This window comes from Acipenser ruthenus, chromosome 27 (assembly GCF_902713425.1).
Source record: "Acipenser ruthenus chromosome 27, fAciRut3.2 maternal haplotype, whole genome shotgun sequence".
Lineage (NCBI taxonomy): Eukaryota > Metazoa > Chordata > Actinopteri > Acipenseriformes > Acipenseridae > Acipenser > Acipenser ruthenus.
In genome coordinates, this window is record NC_081215.1 from 20,294,566 (window position 1) to 20,316,838 (window position 22,273).

The 22,273-nt window shown below is 37.4% G+C and overlaps 1 protein-coding gene across 1 annotated transcript in view; it reads left to right on the forward strand.

The window, feature by feature from the left end:
• The first annotated feature begins 2,822 nt into the window (after nt 1-2,822).
• Nucleotides 2,823-22,273, forward strand: part of LOC117431956 (ras-related protein R-Ras2) — a 43,118-nt gene continuing 23,667 nt past the window's right edge. Inside the window, exon 1 of the mRNA XM_034053271.3 lies at nt 2,823-3,252. Coding sequence (XP_033909162.1) covers nt 3,151-3,252 — 102 coding nt within the window. The 5' untranslated portion in view covers nt 2,823-3,150. The remainder of the gene's footprint in view (nt 3,253-22,273) is intronic.

Here is a 22,273-nt window from a genome sequence, read left to right on the forward strand (position 1 = left end):
GGTCAATATTTGTACCACAGTAATATTTTAATGGAAACAACAGCATCAGCACAATACATTGGGAATCCAAAACAGTACCAGAGTACTAACTACCATAAGCCACTGCAGGTCTTCTAAGGATTCAGCTATGCATGACACTGGCATCATAAGGGTATCCTAATCTCTATAGGTACTCAAATCTCAAACAGGTCTCTATGCTCAGACTGTTGTAGAGTAATGTAAAGAAACGAATCACAGATTAGCATTCCCACATGATCACCTGGGTAATTTTCACAATAGATTTTAGTAATGATAGCTACTAGGAAAGGGAAATGAAATTAAAAATGAAATACTTCACAATGTACACCTGTTCCTGAAATTAGCACGGACTACTTCCCATTGTACACACACTGTGAATTACAGTTGTTTAGTTTGGTCTTTCAATTGCTGGAACCTCACAAACAATTCCATGAAAAGTGTTCCCACCCGTCCATATCACCCCTGCTGTGGTTTAAGACATGTTTCTGAGACAGAACCTTTAACAGATTTATATACCATACTACTATCATGGGGGGGATGTATTGTCAATACATTCTCCAGTTACTTTATGACGTGCCTCTATTAAAATATAGAGTAATAATGACTTTCCTGCTGAGGCAGTTATAAAGGAAAGTCCTTGCTGACCAGTCGCAAAGGACGCTAACTGCAGTCACATGTAAGACAACGCTGGCATAGCCCAATACAGACTTGTCACATACAGCGTAGACCTTTGATTTAAATATTCATTTTGTTTCATTGTCGCTTGATACAATGGTTCACAAAAAATTTACAAAACTGCCAAACACAAATGCTGAACTGTTTCAATACACTCAATAAAAATGAATGCTGCAGGCTGTACATGGAAATTGCATTCAAGGCATTCTTATCTTATCTCATGACAGTTTCATACTTTACCCTTCTGGCTGTTTTTGTTTTAATAGCTACCGGGGGCTGTGTTTGTCTGTGCAAGCTTTCCTTCAATTGTAAACATAGATATAATGAAGAGAAAAGAGTATGCAAACAAACTCCTGATCAATGCTAAGTTTATTGAACAGAAGCGAGGCCAACATGGAGTAAACAAAACAAAAACCTTAATACTTCCTCCCTAAGGGTTAAATCGACCTGTCTCTAGGAATTACCTTTTCTGTGCTCCCTTGTGGATATTAATTCTACAGCCTCCAAAAGTACAACTTTAAATAAATAATACATTTCACAAATAATACAGTACTTAAATAATAATAATATTATTTTTCCACACAATTATTCCTTTCACCTTCCATTACAGCGCTACGATCAGTCATCGGCTGTCAATTTACTGGCCACTTTACTGGCCACTTTGAGGAACACAAGCATTGGACAGTGCATCAACCAAACAGGGCCAAGCAACAAACAACCCACTGAGAACCCAGCAGCCATGAGCATCTTAATAATCTACAATATACATTTTAATAGTGAGAATAAAAATACATAGTATAACCGTGCAAAAAGCATGGCAAAACTGCAAAAAATACCATGTAAAAATACTGTGGTAAACTTTTAGAGAGGGAGTAAAACACACACACACACACACATATAACGAACATTTTCACTAGTTCTGCAATTAGGATATTACAACAAAAACCTTCTGTAAAATGAGTGCTAAGAAGACCATCTGTCGCAGGAAACCACCTATCTTCAAAGACCTACCCTCAGAACACACTAGGCAATTGCATTAATGTAAACCAAGCAGAACCATTCTATACACGGCTTTCCCTCAGATGTTAACAATGTATGCAAGTATCTTGTTAAAATCTTTTATATATTTATTTATTTTTACTTCCTCAGCTATCATAACTGGAAATTGACTTTAGTAATAACTCTCTGCTGCCACATGTGGCAGCAGGGGCTTGCTTACTTGTATGACTCATAGCGTGAGTTGTGCCAAGCAGGATTGGGGGTGCAAGCAGGATTGGGGGTGCAAGCAGGTGTCCTTGCAGCTGAAAAGTCCAAGGAGCACCACTGGAAACATTGCTTTTCCCATAGTAAGCCCAGAGGTGCGGTAAAATCACACTCTGCTTTGTGATAGAGAAGAATGCAAAGCAGTTATCTACTAAATGATGCACAGAAAACAATCAGCAAGGAATCCACTTGCAGTTGTCTAAAACAGCAGTTTATTAAAGTTTACAGAGGAATGCTGTCTAAACGTGCTGACTACCAGCCCTGTAGCATCTAAGCTCATTGTGAAGGGATACAGTTTTGCACTGGCCACTGTTTCACACACTAGCCAAATTCACTTGGACATTCTGATTTTGTCAGGGACAACACCCTAAAAAAAATACTGTTTAGGGCTTGAAACAATCAATAATGTGTGTTCTTATTGCCTCTTATGGTTACAACTAAGCCCAGATGTCAGTATATACAACCCATGTAAAGATACTGTAATACAGTAAAATACTATATATATATATATATATATATATATAAACGGAGCACCATTAAAAGTACACAAGATAATGAATCTTTACATGGCGACCAACTAACATAACAAGCACATATGCTATATATATCTATATCTATATATATATATATATATATATATATATATATATATATATATATATATAAGCTCTATACTCTTTTAAATAATTCATAATACAACTCAGTGCCTTTTGTTAGTTTCAGGCTGGCAATCATTTGTTTTGTTTCAAAACTCGTGGCCCAGTGAACTAAACATAATACAAAAGGAACAACAAAAAAACAACAACAACAAACTTCTTACTTTTTAACATAGAGCTCATAAATATTCAATACTTCGTTTGGCTGTGGAATGGCCCCTAGCGACGCCATTTGTAGTAAGTGATTCTCCTATCTTGTTTCATTTTCACTAGAGCGCTGCAGTTTGACTATATACTAGAGAAGGAATAGGGACTGACTGCTAGTTGAGACTGACTCATTGCTAGTAGCAACCTACTGATAGACGTGTTTATACAGAATACTTGTTTTTAAAATAAAGAAAATACATCTCATATTTCTTTTCCAAGCGGATTTAAGATTTTTCTCCCTCACGCATTTATTGAATTGCACCGGCCTGTCTAAAACTGGGTGTTTATTCAGTGCTACGAGGGCAGCGGTGAGTTGTAATAGTGATCCCCGATGGCAGGCTGGAAGGACCGCTCGGTGCAGGAGAAGTATCGGCTGGTTGTAGTAGGAGGCGGTGGCGTCGGGAAATCAGCGCTTACTATCCAATTCATCCAGGTCAGTAATCTGCTGGAATCCGATTCCACCACGCTGCTCCGGGGGGTGATAGGGGTCGGTGGTGCCTTGAATGAGGGATGAACGGACACCCACTCGTGGGGAATGGGAGATGAAACAGATCAGTACTGGTGGTCTGGGCCTAGATTGTACATGTTGGGGTATTTAATTGCTTAAACCTGTGTATTTTTAAAGTTGTCTGATTAGGGATGGGTGGAGAGTAGACGGAGATATTGTGAAAAATATGCTGTTTTTCACTAAGTCACTGTTTTATTTATTTTCATGTCAAAAATGGAACTTTAAATTACATTTTATTATAAACACGTTTTTTGGTCATTATTATTATTATTATTATTATTATTATTATTATCGGTTAAAGTTGTATAATTAGGCTAAATTATGTTGTGTAAGTATGTAGAGTAGCGTAGGCTGTGTAATTTGTGTAAAGTAGGAAAAGCGACCGATTAAGTACATTCATTTTAAAATGTGTATATTTTGCATGACAATAAATCAAGGTCAGGTTAATCGGTGGGCAGGTTATACTAAGCAGGTTTAAAAGTGGATTCACACTTCCTTCTTATGTAGCCATAGTGTATGCATACTTTTTTGGTTTAGACTGTGATTGCATGTTGTCCAATCCTGTGATTCGACCCTGTTGTGTAATTCCATTCCTAACTGTGGCACAGTACACATGATTTTACTCTTGTTGCTACATTTGTTACGGAGTGAAGAAATTGAAAGTTATTTATGCTGAGGCATGTTGTTGTTACATTTGTTTCTGACAAATTTAGCAACAAACAAAAACACTTGTATTACTCATAACGGATTCATATAGCCTATGTGTAGACCATATTACGTTTTTTTAATCGGTGATAATGTTGTTATAAAACCGTATTTGTGAGATGTGACCTGAAGTCTTTATTTTCGGTTGCTAATTTTGTTTTAGTTTAGTAGTCAAATGCCTGAATATTATCTATGGCTGGCTGTTATAAAATAACAATGTATAGTTTATTATAACTCTGTTCAGAAAAAAAAGTGTGAATTGTTTTTCTTTAATCTTCTTGCGCCGATCTGCGTAAGGGGTGGGGATAGTGTACAAACTTTGCAAATTACTTTCTGTTTCTCCAATCTCCAGGCTACCCTTTAGTAACAGAAAAGTCAAGGAGTGAAAAAAACAAACAAAAACCTTTGTAAATTCCAGTCGTTTGTGTCTAAAAATGGAAAATAAAATGTTTTCTGCGATTGTTTTAGTTTTTTTCCCCTAATGTCTGAGGTATTTGAAAACACCAATTCAGCACTGAAACGCCCCACCCGGTAAAAAAAAAAAAAAAAATTATTCCATATAGCTGCGAATGCAATTCCGTTCCGTTCATGCTGTACCCGCAGTGCCTCAATAAGTTGTTCACTGGCTTTTGCCGTTTGTATTTGTTATAACCTTCTATCTACCGTTAGTTAACTCTTTCAACACTGAAGACCTGTATGCAGTTATAGACTACAGGAAATGTCAACGCAGCGCAAAACAACAGATCGGTAGATGTATATTCTGTATTTAAACCTATTTTTAGGAAGGCCTAAGACATTGAAATTAGACATTGAAGATTCAAAATCTTACAACTGATTGAGCACTATACTAGTGTATAACCAATGCAATTACGTGTGCATTGTACTTCACAAAGTGTGATCATTTTAATAAAATATATATGTTCACATGCATGGTTTACTGTTGCAGGGGTTGTTTTTCAGGGCAGTGATGGGGGGTGTTCTAGCTTATATAATAACACTTACTTGACTCTTTGAATTGGCAGTTGTAACTTTAAAAGCAGCTGTACATTTAAACAGCTGTCACACAGACAGCCTCCATTCAGCTGTCCCTCTTGACCTGTCACAGATACCCCAACAAAACTGAAGGAACATGGTATCTTTTAATACTGGTTATTTCAGTATTTTAAGCATACCAGCTTGGATATCTTCGGAGGAATACTTTGAAAACAATACATGTTTTTTAAGGACCAATACAGCTCAAACTTTACACTTTATGACAACAGGTTAAAATAAATACTTATTAAAACTTGAAACTGTGTATGCATATATGGATTATTGAGCACTTTAAATACCCAGATGTACATTTTTTCACCATTCATTTGTAAAGGGCAAGATCCACCCCCAAATATAAATATCATAATCAGGAGCATAGATAAAGTGTAAAATCAGTCATACATATTTCCACATTGTATTACATCAATACCATTTATTTTTCATGTGATGTTTGTCTCTAATATGATGGATAGTGCTTAATATGATGGATAGTTTTTGTTTTCTAGCACAAATACTTGAACATGTTATTGTTATTCTTCCTCCTAAAAAGAAATCAACATAATGCAGGTGTTTAAGGTATTCCTTAAACAGGAATAATAATATCCAATGCAGGTGTTTTATATTGGTTATGATCATTTGAATTTGTGTGTGTGTGTGTGTGTGTGTGTGTGTGTGTGTGTGTGTGTGTGTGTGTGTGTGTGTGTTTTACCATGCCAGGTCTCCCTTGTAAAATAGATTTTAATCTCTATGGTACTTTCCTGATTAAATAAAGAAAATACGTATTTATTCTGCCAGTGGTTTAAAAACCTTGTAGATTACTCATTAAGCTAACACAGTCACCTAATATTTGTACAGGTTTTAACAAGTTTGCTTGCAATGGCCTCCAATGTCATCGCTTGCTGTTACTGTAAATAAATGGATTCAGAAGCAGTTAAATCTCACCTCCATTCCGTAGAGCCGCAGACAAGTGTACTGGGCCATTAAATACAACCCTCACAAACCACTACAGTAACAACAAGTGTGCTTGTCCTTGAAGGACTCTTCCCCCTCTTACTACTTTTCTCAGAGTTGTTTTACAACAACAAAAAAAAATCTGTTTTGACATATCACATATTTTTTTTTATTGGTTTGTTTTTAATATCAAATCTTATCCATGTGAAATGCTGGCAGTCAGAAGTATGCAAAAAATATTTGCAATTGCCAGGGTTAGAATAGCAGTCTGAGATTTTCTCACAAGATCAAAGGTTCTTGTTGGTTGACCTATGGATAATTTCCATGGTAACCAGCCTTGGGTATAAGAAGGTGGATAAACATGTTTCTGTTTTTCGCAGTTTTAAAAAAATCTATATTTTGCTTTGTTTCATGTAAAGTTAATTTTTATTTTATACTCCAATCTAAATTAATAAAGTCTGTTGTGCCGCCATAATAATTACTAAGTGTTGCTATGGCAGCGCCATACAAGTTTATTCAGGCCAATCTATGAATGCAACATGAGGACTGTTTAATAGCAACATTTATATCGTTTATACATTGCTACTGCCCCCGCTATCCTAAAACACACTGTGCTGTGGGCTATTGAAGTATCGATTGTCTGGAACCTTGTTTCACTTTTTTTTTTCAAAATGATTTGAAAGTACATTTCCAAATTTAACTCTGAGGCATGTTTGAAATATTTCCCTGTTTTACTAAAATGTTCTCAATTTAAGCAGAACTGATTCTGAGCTTTAATATGAAAGTTGTAGGTAACGGAATAGATTTGTGTAGCAATACTAAGCTAGTAAAATTCTTTGACAAAACGCTTCGGCAAGAAATCTTTATCACTGTTGTCATTTCCCTATTATTTTTTTCTTCTAATGTGTTCCTGGGCTTGTAGTTAGAGGTTGTAACCAAGTCCTGTTGGCATGCATCTTTATGGAAAGGGGAGTCACTTCATTGCCTTTTAATTCTCCAAAGAGTCCTACGATAAATATATAGTAGTGGAAAATGTGAGTCAGCATTTGACTCATGTGCTGTGCTGTCATTGTTAAGGGAAACAGATATCCAAGTAGAGTGTTTGGGAGGGTTAAAGCATTTTAAAAAACCCTTGCCTACCAGAGTGGTAGAGACATCCAATTACATTTTTCCATTGTTTTTTTCAGAATAAGTAAAGTTTGCCAGGTTGTTGTGGAAAAAAGTACTTCATTTAATCCACAAACTACCGCCTCCCAAAATAGTATTACAGATTATAATTTTTCTTCAAACACTGTCTGCATTCACTAATATGTGTGATGCAAAAAAGCTATTGTTTAATTCTGAGAGCCAAATGTTAGTGTGACATACTGCATCTTTAACCCAGAGAAACAGAAAGACCACATTGTATATTACCTGTCACACTTGGGGTTGGTCATGACATCACACTCTTAAGATCATTGAGCACAACCAAAAAGTTTTCATAAAACAGAGATTAGTTTCCAACAGGTCACCAAGGAATGCAGCAACTCAGGCAGACATGTAGACATAAGTTTCCAATCCGTACTGTAGCTTTCCAAGCAGGCGGTCTATGGGAATGTATCCTCTAATTGCAATGTGTTTTATGGTTTCAACTGTATATCAAATTACTTAGAGTTAAACTGATTTTTTTTTAAATGGAAAGATGATCTATAGAAAAGTTTTCATATTACCGAAAAAATAAAACTGATGAGCTCAAAAGTAACTGAGAAAAATAAAGTATGCTTCTGCTCTCCTGTGTTGTGTTGAAAACATTTACATATTGATTTGGTAGACACATTACTGGCTAATAACTTTACAAGCTTGGTAATCAGCCAAAGTTTCAGTAACACATTCTTTAGTAGGCCAAGAACTTATTTAGGCTATTAAGCTTGTGAACATTTTTAAATTGTCATTTTCTTAACAGCAAGGTTAAACATTATTTAAAAAAAAAAAAAAAAAAGTTTCTCCACTAACGTTTCAGACCCTCTTCTTGTGTGTAACCATAACGAGTGGTTTAGATTACTAAGACATGAGATAATGTATGAAACATGCTGTACTGGAAGATAATGGAATAAATATAGACCCCAAGTTAGTGAGGTTGTACTGTGGTATGTTACAAAAATGTACAGACATTGGTTGCTTTTGTGAAAGGGATTGTGTTAGATTGATTGATACAAGGGAACAAATAATTTATTAAAACGTGTTCACTGTGTGTGCTTATGTGTGTTTGTTTTTTTCCCCTTATTTACCCAGGATATTTATGTTCTTGCAGAAATATTGTAAAACCTTTTTTTCATTTTATTAGTGTAAAGCAGTTCCTAAGGGACACAAAATTGGTAAGCGCTTGTGTATACTGTGAAATATTTATCAGTCACTAAATAGATAAACGTTTAGTTTTTAAAAATACTTTTGCATGAAACAAACATTATTCACAGGGTGTAAGCTGGGTATATAAGGATAGGGCAGAGGAAGCAGAAAGAGCAGTTAGTAGGACAGAGTGCCGCTGAAGGAACGGACTTAGGACAGACTTAGTAGTGGTCCAATGGCCTGGGCTGGAAATTAGGATAGAAAGGTGGTTGCTGACTGAGGGTAGCCAAAGCATCCCAGGGGCGAAGCCCAGCTACCAAAAAACATATACGAGGGGTAATTCTCGAAGAGCCATCCCTCGGGAGAGGAAATCGGTCCTGGGTGCCAGGACACGAAATGGAAGTACGAGGCAGTTGCCCCTTGGGAGAGTAAGGGTACCCAGCATCTGAGGCTTCTGTAAAGGGGCGCTCGTTAAACCTCGTGATTGACCGGCCAAGACTCTGCACTGTCTGGGACCTGAAGTAAAGAGAAAGCATGCAGGTTAGTATGGGACTCGAGCACTGGAAGTGTAAAGCGGCCACGTCCCATGGATAGGAATGGATAGAACAGAGCCTCACTAGGTGAGGTAAGATAAGTGCATGAGTTACGATAGGATAGAGTGTGGCCGGAGATCTGCTCTGACTCATTATTAGAAGGAAGGTAGGCGGATGTCTGAACCTGAGGTCGGGGAAGTGAGATCACTTGCCACCCAAAGGATGGACCCCTGGCTCTCCGCAAAACACCTGCACCATGAAACAATAACAAAGAACACATGCCGACGCATAACATATACCAAAGACTAGAAGGACAAACAGGACAAACAGAGGTGATTAGGAATTATTAGTAGGTGTGACTATGTGTATACCTGCCGCTCAGTGGAGAGGAAAAATACCCTTGAGGCTGATTAGGGGAAAACCTCTGGTGGCCCCGGCGGACAGGAAGCCCCCACTTTGGGTATACTAGCAATTTTAGAATGGGCTGCAACTATATCAGAGGAGGATGAATAACTGTAAGAATACACTGCAGAAGAGGGCCAGTTCCCCATGTTTTTGATCAGGCTGTGATTGATTCTGGCCCTTGCGGTGGAGGTGGCTGCGTCTATACGGAATGAATGGGGGTGTAGAGCCGAGGAGGGAGGGCTGCTCTGGAGATGAGGGTGGAGAGGTGGATTGAGAACCAGTGACGAGTGATGATAGAGATAGAGGAATCAATAAACAGAGGGTCTGAGGGTGGGGGGGTTCCTGCTGGGGAGATACCTTGCTGTTGAAAAGAAAGGGGATAGGGGACTCGATACTTGACGGCTCAATGAACTGACTACGCTGAAATTAATCCGTCTTGGAGGTTTGTAACCAAATGATGAACGCAGCTGTAATAGAAGAAAGGTCACAGAAATTAATACCTACCACAGGGAAACTGGAAGCAGAAGAAACAGTGAATTCGGAACTTCTGAAAGGACTGAAGAAGGCTGAGAGGCAGATGGTCTCCATAAGTAGATCCTCGTAGGGGGATAAGCAGCCTTTCCAAAGAGTAGAAATGAACAAATGGAGAATGTCCGTTGATATAGGCAGCGGGAGGGTTCAGGTAGAGGGAAGGCTCTTAAGAATCCCATGGAGGGTCAGGTGAACTGCTGGTATGGGGAGAACGGAGGGAGAAGGCATGATACAGTAGTGATATTGGATCCTGGAAATGTAAGATTTAATAGACACTGAGGCGAGATGGAGCGCTTGATTGCACGCAAGGCGTAAAGAGAAATTCAGCAAACAAAGCTTTGTGGTAGATTTAAATAGAGCTAAGGCAAGGCAATCAATAATGACGGGAATGTCGATGTCTTGTCGGCGGAGCTTTGAAAGTTTAGCGGAGGTCCAGTTTTTCTAATGAAGATGCGGAGAAAGTTGAGCAATGGAGCTGCACTTTGGACGGCACTGTTGCTGTGCAGGAGACTGGATGGAGCAGGAAAGACTAACGTTGGCGCTCCTGCAGCCAAATAGAGAAGCTGAATGATGAGAAGAATCACCGGAGCAGGTAGGAAAATAATTGATAATATCTTGGCAGCGCTGTGCAGAGAAGTGACCTGCAGTGAAAGGAGCAAGGCAGCGAAGTTTAGATATTAGCAAAGACATTTAAGCTGAAGCACAAAATGTCAGCGTCTGAGTGTTTGCTACAATGAAAACAATAGACAGCGGTAGTGCAGGTGATCAGGGCTTAAATAGGGAATTAGAGACTAATTAGAGATCCCCAGCTACACGCCCCCAAACTGCGCTGCACTATATTTATAATTCTTAGGAACACATTGCTAACAATTGCAGTTGAATACATTTGCATTTAATCAGTTTATTTAAATACGTTATTTAAATATGTAGCTATTCAGTATCAACATGGATGTTACCATTGTTGAATGCACCATACCAAAGGGAGCGAGCAAATGAATAAACCCCAGTTTAGAGTCTTAACTATCAAGTCATTAATCAACAAGCTCCTTGGATCATGTCTCTGATTTAATATAATCTGATCATCGTCAAGTAAAACAAAGCTTGCCAATGTCCGTAAGCAGCACAGGTTTAGATCTTCTAAATGGAGCCAATTGACGGTTTTAGTGATGTTTCATAGGGGTTATAAAAAGCATCCTGGTCTGCATGTAGCTTGCCAATAAATCTTAGGGCAAGACAAGAGATCTGTCTTGCTGAAGGAGAGATTGTGAAATCACCCTTTGAAGTGGTGCCTGTGAACGTGATCTTTCAGAAGCCAATGGCTGTTGTAATGGAGAAAAATGTTTATGGGAGACATCTGGGGGTTTCTCAGCTGAGAACACTTCCCAATGCTTCCCAAAAAGAAAAGACTAAGCAATTAAACCAGCAAAGATATTAATTGCTCAGCTTCCATCCTGAATACTCTACTGCACATTAATGTTGTCTCTTATGTTTAGAAAAAATTCTTGGCAAAGTTCAGATTTGTTTTTCCTACTAGCTAAACAAATTGCACAAGCTTTGTTTTTCTTTATGAACACTTTCATTATAACATTTGGCATAATCTATCTACAGCTGTACCAATTCAGGTTTAGGCTTAAAATGACATGTTCCAGAAGTTGTTGTTATTCAAAAAAGGAAACGGAAAGCTGTTTTTCTTTCAATCACAAGGGCTGTCTTCCTCATAGCTAAGGTAGTACAGACCTAACCTGAAAATCAGGGTTTGTCTTACCCAGTTTGAAGTTGCGTGAAGCATCTTTCTTAACAGCTATGGTGAATCTGTGTTGACTTGTACTGTAGGTTGTCAGAAATGGTCCCCTGTGATTTGGTGCTGTAAAAGGTTATTGATTTGGTTTACATTGTACAGCATTGACAGATACAAACTGAACTGCAGTTTCCCTGAAAAAGGCTTTCTTTGTTCCTGGTTTACTGACTCAGACCATTTTCTTGGCAAAGTATCACAATTTTTGCATATTATAATAGAGATGAATGTGTGGAATATAAAAATACCTGTGTAATGGCCGTAGAACTAATGCTGAAATTATTGTGGAGTCCTACCTGGATATTGAATGATTCCAGATAGACATTTGAATTAAACCAGTAAAGTGCACCTTGGAGGTTAAGTGGCAATCAGATATCTCCCAAAGTACAAAGACAACTTGTCACACAATGTGTGACTGCCACCTTAATTGTGATATCATTGAGGTCTCTGGTAGTGATGGATCTCTGTTTGAGAAGGACAGTGGAAGCACAGAAGTTCACAGGGGTAGTACATCCTGTCGGTGCTTTCCAGGGAATCAAAGTAAAATTCCAAGAAAAAGGTTGGCATTCAGAACTAGTGGATTGCTATATTTAAATACTCTATTGTTGCATGTTACTGGAGAAAAGAAAATGTGTGTTTTTAAAATGTAATTATAGCTATATATAGGTTAACTGGTGACATTGCTGATTGATGGTGTTATAATGTGGGTGCTTGCAGACCAAACGGTTGGAGGTTACTTAAAGGGTTAAACACATTCACTTACAGGCAATATGGAGTTTGAACTTTGCACTTCCACTTGTGTGTTTATATTGCAAAGTCAAAAATAGCTACCAAACACTCAAGAAAATGCATTATACTGGACAACCGACGACAAGAATGCAGCACATATTTAAACTGGAGAATTCTCAGCAGACAACAAAAACTCCCTTTCAACTAATACAATAGGTTCAGGACACCTACATGGTGGTCATGTGACAGACCTACTGTCAGCAGTATTTGTGGGTTTAGTAAGAGAATTTGGTCCAGTATCTCATTGTTTTTATTGTTTGAAATTCTTTGCTGAATTTCTTCATGGACGTCTTATGTTTATTATGTAAGCATTGTTAATGTTTAGGCTAAAAAATGGCCCCAGACTACTGGAACAGTAATCAATATGTCTTGAAAGAAATGCTAAACATGTTTGAAGACAAGAGAGATTTAAGGAGTAGTCCATGAAATGTATGTTTTCTTCATACATTTTCCTAACACAATTTCTTCAGAAGTATCCCAACACTCCAGAGCAGACCAGGGGTCAGTTACAAGTATAATTGTGCAACTCGATATTCATTTAAATGACACTGTGATTGTGAGTGTAGTTGAATCTTAGCACACCTGTGGAATTTGATTTATACCATGTAATTGATCGATTACAGTTCCGTTACGCATTTGTTTGATCATTATTATTGATCATTCGATCATTATTATTGTATTTTGAACCACTTTTTGCGTTCCCGTTTGTTTAAAATAATAATAATAATAATAATAATAATAATAATAATCCTATAGTATGTTTCTGTAGTTGTAGCTGAGGTAATTGTTTGGTTATTTAGAATAGAGTAAACCTATTAATGTGTGTACTGTAGTTCTTTATGTAACTTTTTTAGTGTAATTTATAATCACTGCAGCATAATTGTAACTGAATTGTAATTGAACAGAATACCACTGTAATTGTAATTGCCCCCAGGCCTGCTTCAGAGAACTCATTTCCATAAAGAACTTCGCCTCCTGTATGTTGTGCCATTCTGTTTTCCTGCAATGATCCAACAGGTGGATGATAATTCTAGGGCTATGAAAATGGATTTAGAAACCTTGTATTCAGTAGAAATAGTGGAACCGCTTCTTTTGAAAGTCTCATGTGTTGATTTAAAAAAAAAAAAGTGGTAATGAGGTTCTCGCTAGCACACAACATTTTCAGTGTAAACAGACACAATTTAAAATACTGTATTTTAGCTTGGAGGGGATAAGCTTGACATTGCATACCAAACAAACATTTAGTAATTCCACAGCTTCCAACTGTGCAAGTAGTGAGGACCTTTAAAACAAACCCATACGAACAATCAATCTGCAGGCCTGCAGGTCTCCAAAAGCTAGCTCCATCTCTAGCAGCAATGAGACTGTTCTGTCTGCTCTAAGGCTGAGAAGGTGTTTTGGGGGTAATAGTGCCAACTGCATTATATCGACCCTAAACTGTGGAAAGCAGTCTTGAGTTATTCCTTTTAATATTGTGTGGTTATAGTTTACTTTTTAACATGTTGTGTCGAGGTGCCCCTGCCCCTGTGTGTATTTTGTGTGTTATGTTGCGTGTGGTGTGTTAATGTTGGTGTAGATGTATTAGTGCACGGGATAGAATGGGGCTATGTAGCACGTGTGATTTAAATTATGTAGTTGTATTTAGGCACGAGGATTGTACAATCACTTCACGTGCAGATAAAATGTGTATTAATATGTGAGCACGGGGAATGCACAAATTAGTTCACCTGCTGAGATTCAAGTGAATAATTAATTAGTAATTGAATCCTGGCACAGCTGTATATATAGGTAGGGGTCTACTTAAATCACGGTAAATTTACGTATTTTTCAGGGGTAGGTTATGGAATAAAATTAGGATTTCGCTGACATTTCACGGTTCTGTTTAAACATTGAATAACCCTAAGTAGGCTATTTGTCCCATCTAATAATTAATTTTATTAGTACCAAGTCAAAACAAAGTAAACGTGCCTATTTGGGTCTAAAATTCTAACTGTGTAAACGTAAGCAGCAGGTTGTTTGAAGCGAGGTGGCTGTGCTAGATCGTACCTGTACTACTGCTTTAACTTGGCTACAACCGACAGGAATACTTTTCGTCTGCTTTCTGAAAGCAGTTTATTACATTCTGTTCAGCAGCCTCTGTAGTAGCCTTTCGTTTAGTGTGTGATTCTGAAGCTAAATAGCGATCGATCGTATTTTCTCCAAAGACACATTACAAGATGTGCAAAACAATTACCTCCATCTGCATGTGCTTTTTTTGCTTTGTCGTCCATTTCTATTATTTTAAGAGCTGCTGCATTTTCAAGGCACATCTGGGACTCCACTTTTCTATAATGTAAAACTAGCTTATAACAAAACTATTCTAAAGCAAAGTAAAAAAAAGTTTGTTATTGTCCATAATGTTCTGTAGATTTCTGTTTTCTTCTGCATATGGTTTAGTTTAGCGTCGCTGTAGTTTTTTAAACTGTTGATGTAATGTAACGTATGTATCCACATATCGTGACCACAACCATTTGTGACATTAATATATATATCATTCATATGCCCTAGTTTTCTACATGCTTTTCCGTTTTATTACATATCCATAAAATACACAACACTAGCTGATTTTGTTCAAATTTGCTTTCTTTTGCCTCATTTGTTATTGAATCTTGCCACCACACCTTCATTGTTTGATGTTGCTTCAGATTATGTGGTTAATCAAACGTTTTACCCAACTTGAGGTATCCTGTTTACGTGAATTTACTACAGGAAGAAACATGAGCTGTTCAAACCTGCAATATTGTCTGAGCTGCTGGAGATTTTCACATTTATCCAGGAGATTCCAGTACAATGTGCCTCTTATATTGCAGCCACTATCTTTATCCCTAAGAAAAATGCAAACATGTGCTATAAGGATTGTAAAACTTGCAGTGTGGAAGAGTTTCACACGCATTGCTAAAGCACAACATTGAGCCACTGTGTTGGCATAAACTTCTCTGGCTCACCAGCATTCTGCCTCAGAAGACCATCGCAGTAGCGCAACGTCAATGGCTGCATGTATGAAAAGGATCAGAAGTGGATACTGCGTGGTTGCATCCCAAGTCCGACAGCCTCTTAAACACTTTACAGATGTTCAGCTACCCCCATCCCTCCCTCTCCCTACAGACTTGTCAGAAACAGCTGGGATACTTCCTATGATTTCATAGGTTTCAGACGAGTATCACAATCAGACCATGAAGTGTATTCATGCATCTAATTCATTCAGTTTGTCAGATGATTTCCACAAGCTTGACTTTCTCGAGCACTCAGTCGTGTAACGGGACTCTGCACATAAATCCGTAAGCACATTGTTTAGCTGCTTCGCTGGGCTACGGTTACCGTGCAGCATCAGCAAATGATGATCTCATGGAGGGACCTCGGAAGGATCGACCAGATGAATCAATCAGCTTGTTCCCAGAATGGAACACTTAGTCTGCCCTACGAAACAAACAGTTTTGTGTTGACAGAAAATTGAGCCTCACCATTAATGAGAAACGCTGAGATTTCTCTGAGCTCTGACCAACTGTGTTCAATTGCTAATAGTTGTTTTCTTGTAGTTGCACTAGTGTTTGACAGAAGGAACAAGAGGAGGGATTGGCAGGGTGGAGTGGTGGGAACTAGCATTTATTTTTAAATGATGTTTTTCTGTGTGGTCTTCATTAAGGCCCAACAGTTAATTTTTTTAGTGTAAGCTCCTATTTAAGGTTTACATTTTATTGGTGTTTGCACTTAAATAGTTGTATTATTTTATAATACAACACAAGTGTTTGAGATGGACTACTGTGTTATTACCTGTGTAAAATACGGATTTTAGCTGGCTGTTTGTGACTATTTAAACTTTGAGAGAAAGAAGAAAGTCAAAAACAGGATGCCAAGGCAGGAGGTGTGTGTGTGTGTGTGTGTGTTTGTGTTTTCTCTTCAGTAAAGTAGTTTGTTTGATGTGGACCTTTGATGCATTATAGGCACCATCCGGCTAAAGGGCGACAACAATTTTTAGTTTTAAAAATGATTACCGAATGTACACACACACACATATATATGTGTGTGTATGTGTACATTTTGAACAAGATGAACAATAAAAAAACACATTGCTATTTTGTAAACAAATATGAACGATAATTACCAATTCTGCAGTGTTTTGCTTCGCTATACACTTTCATCAGATTCTATTTTAGTTGCACCCAAATACTTGTGAGGCTATAATAATCACTTGCAGTCTTTTTAAAGTGCCATTCTGAGATGCACCAAAGTGGATGGCATGAGAATGCCTTTACAGGATAGCATGGGTTGCAGTCAAAGCTTTCACTGCGTTTCCTTTTCACCGTTCGTGTAAATGCAAAGTCTAGTTGGTACACATGATTAGAACTGCCATCTTGATTTAAAAAGAAATAAAGTATACTAAAAATGCGCTTTGTGTGTTATCGCTCCAGCCCAGTAACTCTGATGGAAAAAGTTACCTAAATGAGCACCAAGTGTGAAGGACGAGGTGGGTTTTAAACTACGGATGGAACATTTAAACAGAAAATATATACATACACTGTATAGGGGGTCTATAACGTTCTGTTTCAGATTGGATTGAAATCTGACATTGGAATAAGATGAGATTGAGTTTGTTTTTTTTGGTGCAGATGGAAACATAACATTAAAATGTGTACAGAAGCTCAAAATTCACCCTGTAAAATATGTATTGAGAGGCATTTTATAACACACACAGCACATAACAGCTTTGTTCAGTTATCTACACATTTTCGTTTGTTATATATATGAATGTCAGATGTCACCGCAAGGACCTACTTCTGTCAGGAACAAAAATTGGATTCTGAGTCTGTCCAGGCAAAATCTAAACGAAAGTTTTGTACAGTAACTCTTGTGAAGTACATGTAGGCTACAGTGCTGTGATTGCAGCTATCTTTCAATCTTGAATACTTTGCCCACAGATTTAGTCGCCTATAAACAGATGTCACAACAGATCAGCTCAGCAGCTTTCCATAATTACAAGTCAGACAATCCAGAGAAAGAACCTTGTTATTTGAGCTTAAAGTCCATCCAATCAAGCATAGACAGAGAGAGTGTCTTTAAGAAATTCATTCAGGTGTATTACTTACACCAGAATCCCTATATGGCTGGCTTACTAAATGACCACCTGCTCTTACCAGCCAAAACCAGCAGAACAGATTTTTTATAATAATAAATTATTATTATTATTATTATTTTAATTTCCAATATAATTCAAACACTATGAAGAAACAGTCATGAAGGTGTAGTCCTTTTAATAAACTTTTCATTCAGGTTTGAGTTTATTACGGGTTTGGGGTATTGTAGAGATACAATATGAAGACAGTATCTTGGTCTCCAAGAGTATCTTGGTTTTTCATGACCCTTTGCTACATTGAAGTTACTGGAATCTGTAAACTGTCATTTCTGTATAATAGGTTATATTACTGTACATGTTGTTGTGGGTTTAAGGCATTGTGACATGCATGTAATGTGCGTGTCATTAGCACAGGGTAAAAGTGTTATTGACGCACATTATTTAAATTAAGTTCGCCTTGGAAACTTTTTTTCTTTGTGGTTAAGGGGTATACATGGATGAGTGTGGGTATTTTTTTTAATAGCTTTGCAGGAAACAGCCTTGTATAAATCAGAAATGTTGAGTTTGTTTTGTTTTTTTGTTCGCTCAAGACTTATTTGTTATAAGAGTCCCAACAACAAGCAAATCGAGGTTACTTTATATCTCCCAGGTGTGGTATCTGTCCTATTGCTTCATCAACAACAACAACAACAAAAAAAAAGTGACCTGTTACATTGAAACCTGTTACATTTGAAGAGCAGCGTCTGGTCGTTTCTTTACTATTATTTGCTCAGTAATATAGAAACGATTTAAATCCTAGCTTTTGTGTTTTGGAGAGCTGCAGTTCTAAATATCTAGCAAACCGCTTATCCAATTGTGATAGAACTTGCTCAGGATATTCCTTTGCTAACTTGTGAGGGGGTCCAAATCTGGGGATACATAAAGGAGCCTATTTTGACGTTCTTATGTACATTTTTACTTGTACACACAGTGGCAGTAGGTCTTGGTGACCTGCTTTTTCATTATTCTAGTAGCTCTAATTTTGTATTTATAACTTCGGAGGATGATGCATGTTACTAACATACTTGCTTTTTATTAGAGATAAACCTGCAACTCCAAGAATGTAGTTAAAAATATATATACGCAGTGTAATATGTTTAGTCTCTGGCCATTAATAATGTAAAAAAACAAATTTTGAAATACTGCCCCAATATTTGAAACCTGTGTTCCATTTTTTAGCTTCTTGGGGAAACACTGAATTCCTCCTTAAATGACCACAAGTGCTGTAAAACACATTAAAAAATGCACCACTTTAGTCTCCTGCTGTTTCCCATGTTGCTGGAAGTTAATAATGTGTTGGAACCTTAAATATTTTAAATGTTAAGAGAACTGGGAAAGGAGAAACACAATGTGTTTTATCAATGCTAAAAATAACAAAACTTTCAGTAATAGTTCTAACACATTTGAAATGAAAATCAGTTTGTGCACTGTGGCACAGTGCTTCTCAAAAAAAGAGTTTTATATGGCGTCTGGACCAGTATTCCTTTGCTGTATAATTTACAATTTAATAAAGAGGTTAATGGAAGTGAAGTGGACGATCAGGCTGTATGTAGTGTAGAGCCTAATGTAATTACAGTAGCCAGCTTGTTTCATGGTGGAGATATCATCATCTGAGATTTATTTCATGAGACGCCAGTTCTGTCATCCAAGATTAGCACTAGAGTCTGTGAGCTGTTAAACACTTAAGAGCATAGTCATTTAGTGGCAAGTTTCACATTGTTGCTTAATTATTGTTGCAAAATAAATGTGTTTTTGCATTGGCGCCGCTTCAGGTTTTGCTTTGAGCTGTCAAGTTGGCACTAATGAAGCTTGCAGTAATGCCTGACACTGTTGCAGAATGAGGCTCTGTTTCAAATCATAGTTACCCAATGAGAATCCAGGCAAAGGATTTTAGCAACTAGTTTTCAACTGCGCATGGCACTGGCACAGGGCTGTGAATTAATTATATATGCTATCAGGAAAAATGAAGGGAAATTCATTTCCTTTTTCAGTGCTTGTTTTCAAGTTTTATGTAAATCGTTTTTTGGTTTTTTTTGGGGCGTTCACTTTTTATATACTGTATGAAATTATTGTTTTCGCTTACTTTCCAAAATGCTTGAGCGTTTTTATCTGTCACAATATGTATAGTAACTCGACAGTACTTGCACGCTTAGGGGTAGATGTACTAAGATGGGCCAGTCGCAGCACATACATGCTGCAACATTTTGGTTACAACAATTCGCAAAGTGCACATTTTGTCGCATGTACTAAGAAAAAATATGTTGATGAAGAGAGCCGCAATATACTAATTTAAATATTATTTGCGTCATCTTAGCGAGATCTCTAGCGAGAGTTGTGCGACATTTTTTCAAATAAAATAGCGGCAGTTGAGTTGTGGTTTGCTGCAGCAGAGGGTGCCCGAAGGATAACGTCTATACATGCAAGGGTGCATGAATTGTTTTTGTTAAATGTAAACGCCACAGCACAACTGGCAACACACACGAAAAAGCGGACTGGGAAATGCCAGCAACAATTTAAACTGTTTAAAACATGCTTTCAAAAGTTCTTAACAAATTGATGCAATTGTAAGTGTCGGAATTGACCGCAGCTTTAGTACATCTCATTACAATATTTTTGATCCCTCATTTGCACTATCTCCACCCTGTTTTTGCAAATTTCTACAGGAACGTCCAGAATTACATATTAATTTAAGGCTAAAGTGCAAATAAAAACTTATTAAAAAATTAAAATGATGCCAACATTGTTACGTTTGTTTAATACATTTCACGCTACACTTCCTTCTGGTTTGCATGTGGTTTGCAATAATTGTGACAGACACAACACTTTAGTACATCTACCACTTAGTTGTACCTTCTTTCCTTTTCTGTCTTCCGTAGCAAAATCCTTATGGTCACGGGCACATTATTCTGGGGTTTTTGTGTGTCTATGCATTTCAGCACAGTTTAGAATTCTGTTTTAAATTCTCACTATCTAACTGTAATAAATCTTTAAAACCCATGAACAACCCTTGTACTGTAATTGTAATCCCATTTTAAATCTCGCAAGTGGAGTCTCCAATAGAAATTTAGGAATTTGCTGCCACTCAGTAGTTTAAAGTATTCAGAACGAATCAATGATATATACAAGTCAGGAAGGAGGGACATTGCTCAACTGCACAGAAAGCGAAAATCTTCAATTCAATTTGCCTTTGATTCTAGTTGATCAACAATTTTCCAAAAGCAGGTGTTTTTTTGGGGGGGTGGGAGACTGGGAGAAACATACATAATGATAAATTCTGTATTAAATTGTCATTTTGTGCTGAGGCAGGAACCAATTATAGATAGATCAAATTGGCTGTGGACATTGACACCCATCAGCTTATTTTGTAATTGCGTACATTCAACTTTTGTTTTATATACAGTGTTCTTAGTTGGTCAAGTTTCTCATTTTGTAACATTCAAATGTTCTCATAGGAGTTCATTAATACTTCAGAGGAAGCTTTAAAAATATCAATGCTAATTTCAAGATTTAGATGAATAGCAGTAACTTAAAACTCTTGGCTTCATACATGCCTGTAATTTGCCATTTAAGATTATTATTTTGGTCTTGCAGTCATGTTTTTGCCAAAGTTGCATTTTTTAAATATCTGGGCTAAGAATAATTTGACTGTAACTGTACCTCCCTGAGGCCACCCTGGTACAGACCAAAAAAAAAAAAAAAACTATTTCCTCTGACCGGAGCCATCTAAACCTCATGATGAAATCAATCCTAATAAAACAGACAAACTGGCTGGGGGCTGTTAAAATGCAGTGTATGTAATGGCCCTGTGCCTGGATAGAGACTAGGTCCAATGAAAAGTGAGTGTCTGACATGTTAGAGTGTACATCTACAGTAGAACTTCAGTTGATCAGCTCCAAATACTATTAAAGTGTTTATTTTTATTATTTTAGAATGAATTTGTTTTTTATTGATAATATATTTTCTATATTGATTCTTAAGACTATAATAGGAAAATTAAGGGTGTTCAAACGTTATGTTTGTATAATGCTTGTGTAACGCGTGATTTAAGATAGATCATCTTTGAAAGAAACTTCTGTATGTACCTTAAATTATTATGACATTTGCAGTAGGTCATCACAGGACAACCACTCTTTAAGAAATAGTATTGTGACATCTGGTTGTTCTGACCCCAACTGCCACTTGGGGGAGGTCCAAGTGTATTGCTGGCTCTTCTGACCAGTTAAACTGTTCAAGCTATTTGAATAACATGTGTTTGAACAGCAGGGGGTTGATTGGTCTGGCACTAAATGCTCCAGGAACATCCAACCTCTGAATGGCAACTGTTGTATTGTATAGAGAATATATTTTTTTCAATCGTCCTACTGGGTAGACTTTAATAGCAGTTTTGCAATCTGATATTGACCATTAGCAATAGGATTAAGTGAAAGGCTTTAGGTAAAATCGTGATTTTATTAGGATTAGGTTGACGTGCGTTCTCGGATCATTTGGCACCAGGTGAAACAACAAAGTCTGTTATAGCCCAGAAGTTTCACTTCTAAATAAGCACACTGTTGATACAGGGGCAGGGAACACTTGCCTTGCTTAGTAAAGCTAATCACACAAGTTTTGTGAGAGCAAAGAGGTGATTTTCTCATCTAGGTCAAGGTGTCAAGAGTAGCACCTCGCATTTTGCTGGGTTGTGTTATTTTTGCCTTGTTTTGTGGCAAAACAGTTTGGAGGTGATTGTAGGGG